General features: G+C 45.2%; 1 protein-coding gene across 2 annotated transcripts in view; it reads left to right on the top strand.

The window, feature by feature from the left end:
• The window catches only part of vav2 (vav 2 guanine nucleotide exchange factor), a 236,715-nt gene that overhangs the window by 191,344 nt on the left and 35,371 nt on the right, over positions 1-10,000 (top strand). For both annotated transcript variants that reach the window (XM_063210958.1, XM_063210957.1), the window contains exons 6-8: positions 1,260-1,358; positions 5,180-5,248; positions 6,015-6,115. In XM_063210958.1, coding sequence (XP_063067028.1) covers positions 1,260-1,358; positions 5,180-5,248; positions 6,015-6,115 — 269 coding nt within the window. The remainder of the gene's footprint in view (positions 1-1,259; positions 1,359-5,179; positions 5,249-6,014; positions 6,116-10,000) is intronic.

The raw sequence follows: 10,000 nt of genomic DNA, 5'->3' as shown, positions 1-10,000 counted from the left end.
TCATGCTAACCCCTAAGCTATGTTTGAACACCCATGTGCCCATGCTTTAGTCATGTTTTAGTTACTTGATGTCCTGGGAAAATGGAAAGTGAACTGGAGCATCCTTCCAAAGGATTCTCCTTACTAGTTTTTTTATCAACACAGCGGTAAAATACACTTTGCCCTGATTTTGCACACAAAAAATGCCCATTTACTGCAATCCAAAATTTGAAGGCTATTGTGCAAAAAATTCACTGGGAAGTTAAGGTGATCCAAAGGACCAACAATGCAAGAGAAGAACAGGGTGTTGCAAAGTTTTAATTTTCATTGGGGCGTCAGATGCACCCTAACCCATACGGCAGGGGATGTCAAACCTGGGATGAAGTTGTGGACTGAAATCAGTATATATATTTAAAAAGTGGGCTAAAATTGTGCATGCATACACTTAATACTTACAAGCAAGGCACATCTCACAAAAACCCATTTCCATAGGCCCATGTGGTACCTTACATGAGCCTGTGCATATTCTGTTGTATATGAGAGGTTGATCATCACTAACACGCTTGTATGTACTCTTACAGTGGCCTGAGACCACTCATTATTATTCTTGTGATGCACATAATGTTGTGTTGCAGTGATAATTCTTTAAATTCTTTAATAAAGCTTTAATGGTGTATAAGGGCCAACTGTAATATCCATTTGAAATGATCTTACGGGCTAAATAAGATGACACCCCCAGGCCTGAGTTTGACATTTCAGCCATATGGTTCCCTCTACAGTATAACAGACTAATTGTAACTGAGATGTGTATATATTTGGGAGTGGTGGGGGGGGGAGGTTTGGGTTGGCTGGAGAGCTATAGCTCAGTAATATGTCTGGCACTCATGGCCAAGCTAGTCTCTGACGTCACTCCATGAGACACCAAGGACAACAGGAAATGGGCAGTGAAAGGAAAGCAGGCGTGAGATACTTCAACCTGCAAAAGCAGCTGCAATGTACCTTGTTCATTCATCTTGTGTGCATTTATGTGTGTGTGTGTGTGTGTGTGTGTGTGTGTGCGTGCGTGTGTTTGTGTGTGTGTGTGTGTGAGAGAGAGAGCGAGAGAGCACATGTAGGTGTGTGTGTGTGTGTGTGTGTGTGTGTGTGTGTGTGTGTGTGTGTGTGTGTGTGTGTGTGTGTGTGTGTGTGTGTGTGTGTGTGTGCGCGTGTGCGTGTGTTTGTGAATTGTGTTGTATTTAAGCCCTGCTGTCTGTGTTTTCTTTGCTTGGTTTGTGCTGTAGAAAATGGGCATGTCGGAGGATGACAAGCGCAACTGCTGCCTGGTGGAGATCCAGGAGACGGAGGCCAAGTACTACAAGACACTGGAGGACATCGAGAAGGTGGGCAGTGAGGGGACAGGGGTGTGTGTGTGTGTGTGTGTGTGTGTGTGTGTGTGTGTGTGTGTGTGTGTGTGTGTGTGTGTGTGTGTGTGTGTGTGTGTGTGTGTGTGTGTGTGTGTGTGTGTGTGTGTGTGTGTGTGTGTGTGTGTGTATGTGTGTGAGTGTGTGCAGTGTGTGTTTGTGTTTGTGTTTGTGTCTGTACGTGCGTGCATGGGTATGTGAATTTGTTTGTGTTTTGTGTTGTGTCTGTGACTGGATGTCTCTATGTGCCTCTCTTTGAAATGTTAGTGGTGGCCAGAACCACAGGGAAACAAATGCCAGGCCCCTCAGATCAATGTTATTGGCACCTCCCCAGGTCGACACATACAAACTTAATTAAACAGATACATTTACACGGTCACCTCTCCAGGACACTTAGACAAGCAAACATTGATATCCGGTCCATGCAACCCATTCCCATCCCACTTTATCATGCGGGTCTGTGTGGACACACACACACACACACACACACACACACACACACACACACACACACACACACACACACACACACACACACACACACACACACACACACACACACACACACACACACACACACACACACACACACACACACACACACACACAACAAACGCACTGTTAATTAAACCTGATCGCACTCTTGAGCACAGATAAACATAGTCTCTGTCTCCCTGCTGTCAAGTGTGTTTTTTCTCTCTCTCCCACACGCCCACCCTACACACACAAGCACGTAATTAAAGAGCCACAAATTTGTGTGCACTCTCCATCACCATAATTCATCCCTCAGTCACACAGTTGCACACACCCACGCGGAGATGTGTGCACAGCACACTGATAATGTGCTCATAGAACTGAAATACCAATACAGCAAATTCCCTCTCACAAACATAAAACGGCATCACGAGCATGAGCCACACACACACAAACGCACGCACACACGCACACGCATGCACACGTGCGCACACACACACGCACACACACACACAGACGCACGCACGCACGCACGCACGCACGCACGCACGCACGCACGCACACATACGGACACACACCTGAAACTTAATGCATCTCCTGATGTCGTAAGTAGATTAGCCTAGCAGGCCAATGCGTGTAACACTATTGAGGGAATCCCGTGGAGAGCGGATATGAAACTGTCATGTGCGTCCCTCTCTCCCTTTATGGGTGAGGATGCATGCTCCAATGTTTGCTAAGTAAACACACACACGCACACAGACACGCGCACACACACACACACACACACACACACACACACACACACACACACACACACACACACACACACACACACACACACACACACACACACACACACACACACATTCACACGGTCAGACACACACACACACACACACACACACACACACACACACACACACACACACACACACACACACACACACACACGGTACACACACAAGCACACACACACACACGCTCACCACACCTAGCAATTACAGCTCTACAAGCAGGAAGCGATCACGTTGTTCTCCCTAATCGAGTCCCCCCCACACAGACACACACACACACACACACACACACACACACACACACACACACACACACACACACACACACACACACACACACACACACACACACACACACACACACACACACACACACACACACGTGTCGCCGGTGGGTTCATGTGTGAACTTCATTACGTTTTAATTGTGCTGAAATGACACCATGCATTTTTCATGATTAGGGTCATCCTAATGGGAACATGTGCAGCTGCATCAGGTCCTACTGTCTTCCTCTGCCGTCTTGGGGAGCTTCAATCGTAAATCTTTAAATGGGTCAAAAAGTTTTATATGACCTTATATATTGTATGAACATGAAGAGTGCCTCACATTGTTATATCGAGAGAACTGGGACTCAAAATAGTCATTGACAACTTGATTATTCCTTTGACCCGATAAAACACGGCGTTATGAATTTGTTGTTATGTAGCAAAATGGCAATGACAGAGTCGTAGTACATTACTAAAGGCCCTGTGTTATGTCATAGTAGAGTAGTGCTATGGTGATTAACCTTTCAATGACTATTACAGTGTGCCTCAGATGCTATGACGTGCGTTATGGGGCTACAGAAGCTGGTAACTTAATTAAGCCACAGGTTTTTTTTTTATATAAGCTTGAAAATATGTGATGCAGGACTTCTTTGGCGATCTAATGGTCAATCATTAACATTTGAGCTCAGCACTCTCTCCCTGGTCTGGAGTCAGCCAGTGCAGGTGCACCTGAGGCTGAGGCTGAGGTTATTACTGTGTGCATGGGCAATCAACTGCAGCGCCTTTTTGCACGACTCCTCCAGGGCCACTGATGCCCATCATGTACACTCTACCAGAACCGCTGACAGATTATGCTGGGCCCTGGACAAAATCATCTGAAAGGGCCCCCCATCCAATACATGCAATGTCATGAAAGCCCAATTTTGGGCCCCCTGTCTCCCTGAGCCTGGGACAACTGACCCCTTCTCCCCCCCTGTCGACTTCCCTGCACACTACCACCTTCCAATTCCACCTTCAGCCCCTCCAGCACTGACTATCACCCGCTCACTTCCTTCCTTCCTTCCTTCTTTCTTCACGTCTCTCCTCTGTCAACTATCTCCTTCCTCGCTCTCTCATCACCCCTGCAAGCAGCTACGGGCCAAAAGATAACAGTATTTTAGTCAGGCATTTGCACAGGTGTTCACACCAGAATGTGCAAGTGTGCCCTCGGGCTGCAGAGGTGTTGTCCTGAGAAATGAACTCAGGCTTGAAATGAGACGGGGAGACCCACGGGGAGGTGTCAGACACCGTCAAGGTCAAGAGAATTGATGCACCTCATCCACTGGCTGTAATGGATAGTACCACAAGCACTACCGTTAGATAGGTACGGCTGGCAGGGAAACCGACAAATGAGGACAAAGGGGGCATCTATCCCGGGCCCATGGAAATGGGGGGCCCACAATTGGGTCCTTATTACATTGACTGTATTGGGTGGAGGGCTCTTCCAGATGACTTTGTCCAGGGCCCAGCCAAAACTGTCTGCGGCCCTGACTGCAAGCACCATTTGACAATTTGTCAACATGTTCTATCATGTGTCATGAGTTTTTTTTGGGACCTTGTGCATTGGCTGTAATTGATAGAATGTTCTACAAGTAGTATTTGACAAATTGTCAACACGTCATACCATATGTCATGAGTTTGTAGGCACAAAACATTTGACGCTTTTACAGTTTGTGATGTATGGTCCACCCTTTTGACATTTGCCATAGAACGGTCAACATTTTGACTTAGGAATGGTGTTGTAATGTGGTTTTCATTACAGAAGGGCATGGTTAGGACACATACGTCACCAATGAGAGTGCATACACGCTTAGCATGTTCAGGTGGACAGAAGACTGTGCCAGTGCCCACCCCTGCACCTCATTTGGTTCATGCCAATAGGGCATTAGGGAACAGGAAAGGTAGAAAAATACTTTCCTACAGTTTACATGTAGAAGTATGCAGTTTCAACTGGTTCACAGGCAGAAAATGAACCTCAAAGGGTGTTCACACGCACGCACGCACGCACGCACGCGCGTGCACACACACACACACACACACACACACACACACACACACACACACACACACACACACACACACACACACACACACACACACACACACACACACACACACACACACACACACACACACACACACACACACACACACACACACACACACACACACACACACACACATGCACACGCTTTGACTGACAGTTCTGTTCTTTGTCTTCCGGCAGAACTACATGATCCCACTGAAGCAGGTGCTCACCCCTCAGGACATGGACGCCATCTTCGTCAACCTAGAGGTGAGAGAGAGAGAGAGAGAGAGAGAGAGAGAGAGAGAGAGCATGTGAGAGAGAGAGAGAGAGAGAGAGAGAGAGTGTGTGTGTGTGTGTGTGTGTGTGTGTGTGTGTGTGTGTGTGTGTGTGTGTGTGTGTGTGTGCGTGCGCGTGTGTGTGTGCGTGTGTGTGTGTGCGTGTGTGTGTGCGTGCGGACAAGTGTGCATGTGTGAGTGCGTGCCTGCGTGCATGTGTGAGCAATCAGTGAATAGAAGGTGTAAGGTGCAATTTGTGACAATTTAGCCGGAGGTTCATTCCGGTGGTGTTGCAGACATCAATTGTGTTATGAGAATTAGAATTGAGGAAAATCTGATTCCAGGCAGCATTTTGACAGAAGGTGGAGATGGAGAGAACTGAATGCTCCAAGAGTGTGCACATGACTAATTGGCTACTGATTCAGCGATATTTTCTTTGGTAAACAAAGCCAGTGTACGGATAGTTTGTTTTCCCCGAGATGTTGCCATACCAAATGTGAAATCTAATTATGTGTGGATAAATTGCATTTCAGCTTAGCTTGATACGGTGTCAAAAGTAACAAAATCTAAAATAAGAGAGATTTACATTATTTCACACACATTTATCTGCCTCTTGTGACTCTGTCTGTCTGTCTGTCTGTCTGTCTGTCTGTCTGTCTGTCTGTCTGTCTGTCTGTCTGTCTGTCTGTCTCTCTCTCTCTCTCTCTCTCTCTCTCTCTCTCTCTCTCTCTCTCTCTCTCTCTCTCTCTCTCTCTCAGGATGTAATCAAGGTCCATGCTGCTTTGCTCAGAGCCGTCGACCTCAACGTGGCGAGTGGGGGCAGCGGTCTTGGCAAGGTCTTCCTGGACTTCAAGGAGAAGTAAGTCTCAACAACCAATCCTCTTTTTCTGCCATTGTGTGGTGACAGCTGAAATGGAGAACTTACAAAGGGTTGCTGTCTCAGTAATACTACTGTCATTGATACCGGATCCAAAGAGAAAATCATATGTGTTTGTTGGAATAGCAACAAATGGAGGCAATGCACCAATACTTGGAGATCAATAACCCTACCCGATCCTTTGACTGGGATATTGTGATCAATAATCACAGACCACTGTTGTATTGCACATGTGCAAGGTGATGTTCGTCAGGTCTGCTTTTGCTGGCTGGTTGGTTTCATTCTCAGCTCAGCCAATGTATTTCACAGTCTAGCACCTCCAATGAGTGGACAGTGGTGAACTCAACTGCGATGAGGCGACCTGCGAACAACTGTAACAATGACACATACATGAATAGTATACTCTCTATCAGCGCCGGAGTAAGATGGGGCCCCTAGGCTACAAGTTGATGTGGGCCCCCCAGAAGGCAAATTTTGCGGAAAAAAAATGTATGCAGACAGTGTCATAATTACGAGCTAGGAATTCACATGCATACCAACTGTACTCAACACAATAGAATTTGTGCAGTTGAGTACAGATTTTTTCAGTATTGCATCTTGTCACAACTGTATCTAGCTTGTGTTTTACTGTAATCCGCCACTGCTCTCTATATCTGCATGTTGGGAGAAATGCACAGCTTAAACCTGTAGGTATTGACACTGACCAAATCTGTCCGAAAAAATAAAGGCAACAGTCAATTGTTCTGGTTGCCTCGAGGCTCATTTGCTCTTTAGAGTTATGTAACATAATGCCACTCTCATAGTCCTACAAGGGTCACAGTAGAGCCTCAAGGCATACTGTCGATTGGTTGCCAGTCATTTGCCATTTAACGGGTGTGACATTGATTAAAATGCAACGGGTGTATGGATGTGTGTTCATAGGCCAAATGCTCTGTGCATTTGGAATGGCATGGCTTCTAAACAGTCATCGACAGATGTGACCTGATAGTGACCATGGCAGTGTGAGAAAGCAGTGCTCGCCCTGTGCCTCTGTCATGAATAGTACATGCCAAAAAACTTTGACCCAACAAACACAGAGAAGCCTTTTTGTATGTATGTTCTAAACATAAAGGTGTATTTGGCTAGAGATTAAATGCTTCAGGGGTACTCAATGTTAAAAAGTTTGGTAAGCAATACATTCGTAGCAGAGCCATAGCTACAATGGCGAATCATTCAATTTTTCATAAATTATACATTTTCTTTTGACATTTTTAGGAAATCAGAATACTGTTTAAGCACATTTTAAATAAAAGTATAGACAGGTAAAAAAAAAATCCACATATTTAAACAGGGCCTTCGAATCCATCTCTCTCTCTCTCTCTCTCTCTCTCTCTCTCTCTCTCTCTCTCTCTCTCTCTCTCTCTCTCTCTCTCTCTCTCTCTCTCTCTCTCTCTCTCTCTCTCTCTCTCTCTCTCTGGGATGATGTGATCAGTGTGACAGCAGTCAGTCAGTCAGATTAATGCACTTCCTCACCTGTCTAGTCACTGGAGTCCAAAAGCAAACTAGTTTGTCTCATCACAGCCACACTCTTATCTTCCTCCAGCTCAGATGGATTTATAGTGATTTTTTTTCACCTTGTGTCTTATTATCCACAGACTTATTTCCCTTCATTATCTACACTCCCTCCTGTCCCCCTTTTTTACTCTCCACTGAATCCCTTTCTCTATCTCTGTTTTTAATGTTTGGCACCCTCAATCGCTCTCTACAAAGATAATATCGTAGCAGTGCACTGAAAGCTGGTCCTGGAATCTTAAGTGCTCTCCTTCTGCTTTGCCAAGGAAAATGTTGAATGTGTCGTTTGGTAATGGGAGTGTACTTCACCCTTTTAAACAATGGCGGCACTTAGTCTTTAAGTCTTTATTGACTTTTTTACACCCTTTGCTCCTGCCTCTTATTTTCTCACTCGCTCCCACTGCTCAATTAATTTGGGTTCATGTCATGGGCCAGATTGTTTTACTTTAAAATGTTACAAAATTCACTCCGAGGTTGAATATATTTCCATAAACATTCCTCTTCTGTTTCTCTCAATTACTTTAGGTATCTTCTTCTGTTTTTCACATCCCCTTTCGCCTTTTCTCCCTCCTATCTTTTTCTTTTCTTTCCTGTGATTGCGGCCTGCTATGGTGTAGGTGCCAATAATAGTAGGGTTACAGTTATTTATTAGTGATCTGCCATAGACCTATCTGCACATTTATTTTAGGCCTGTCACTGCACAGAAAAGACAAAAACAAGAAATCAGGAGAGAGAGAGAGAGAGAGAGAGAGAGAGAGAGAGAGAGAGAGAGAGAGAGAGAGAGAGAGAGAGAGAGAGAGAGAGAGAGAGAGTGAGAGAGTGAGAGAGTGTGGGTTGGCAATTAACAGTTTGGATTGATCAATTTGCACACTCACATTAGGAGGTCAGTTATGTGCAATTTGTCACACTAAACACTTTGCAGTAAAAATATAAAAGGACTAAGGCCTTCCAAGTGCTGTATCATTTGGACATGCCAAGAGGCTCGCCCATTGTGAAAGGAGCAGATTTTTCGGATCCCTATCAGTTTGGTTAAAAAAAGCATTTTGATTGCTAGAGAATTAGCGAAAGACCAAATAAAGCAGCTTGAGAGAGGTATTGTAGAGCATTTGCAAGAGATTAATTCTGCCGCTAACTACAAATGCAGCCCGGGGGAGACATTGGAGAATATATCCTTGCCTTAATGTATGTGTGAGAGTCAGTTCCCATTGTTTGCTACTGCCAGTTTGCATAGGTAATTGTCCTATTATGCAGTGCTTAGGGCAGTAGAGGGAATTGATATTCCTGGCATGCCTTTTTTCTCTCTCTTTCTCTCTCTCACCCTCTCTTTCTCTCTCTGCCCCGCTCTTCCTCTTTCACAGACGCTATTATGTCGCCTATTGCCACATCAAAGCTAGGAGCTTAGACTGGCTAATACTAACCAACTTTCCAAAGTGAGCATAAATGTCTGTCAAATGCCCCTGGACGATGCTCCAACCAATCACACCACTCATCCGGAAAGCATATGTATAGTGACAGACACGACACAGACATCATACTGACTGCAGCTCACTCACTCAATTCCTCACACTAAAGCCAATGGCTGTGTCCCAGCTTCCTCTAACTCTGGGGACGCTGAGAAGACAGGGAACGGCTGCATGGTCAGACTGACTTCATCAGGCTTTTAATGAAAGCTTGTCCATTACAAATAGGAAAAGAATCAAGTGTTCAGACATTTTTGCTGAGTTAAATACAACATTACATTACATTACACTTAGCTGATGCTGTTTTTAAAATCCAAAATGACTTACAGTTATTTACAGGGTGTTGGTTACAGTCCCTGGAGCAATGTAGGGTTAAGTGCCTTGCTCAAGTGCCCTTCAGCCATGAATTGAGGTGTAGGGAGAGGTATGGATGGGATTTGAACCTGCAACCCTCTGATATTAAGTCTACCTCCCTAACAACTTGGCCACGGCTGCCACAAGGCTAACCCTTGAGTAGAAGTGACAAATGGAATTGATTGATGTATTGTTTTCTTTTCTATTTCTATGTTTAATTAATCCATCCTCTCTGATGTGTGATCAGGTCGAGCCATGCTGAGATACCGTACAGTAGGCCTGCATCTTAAATGTGCAAGTAACATACTAGGGCCAGAGGAGGCAGGAGGTCCTTGTCACAGCAGCCTCCAGCCTCAGTGTGTGTTGTGTGTGTGTGTGTGTGTGCATGCTTTGGTTCATGCCCATCACACAAACAGGATTTTAGGTCATTAAAGTGCTCCAGAGCATGTGCCATGCACACTCCACTGCAGAGAGAGAGCGAGAGCGAGAGCGAGAGCAAGAG

This window comes from Engraulis encrasicolus, chromosome 11 (genome assembly GCF_034702125.1).
Source record: "Engraulis encrasicolus isolate BLACKSEA-1 chromosome 11, IST_EnEncr_1.0, whole genome shotgun sequence".
Lineage (NCBI taxonomy): Eukaryota > Metazoa > Chordata > Actinopteri > Clupeiformes > Engraulidae > Engraulis > Engraulis encrasicolus.
This window is presented reverse-complemented; position numbering and strand designations above follow the sequence as displayed.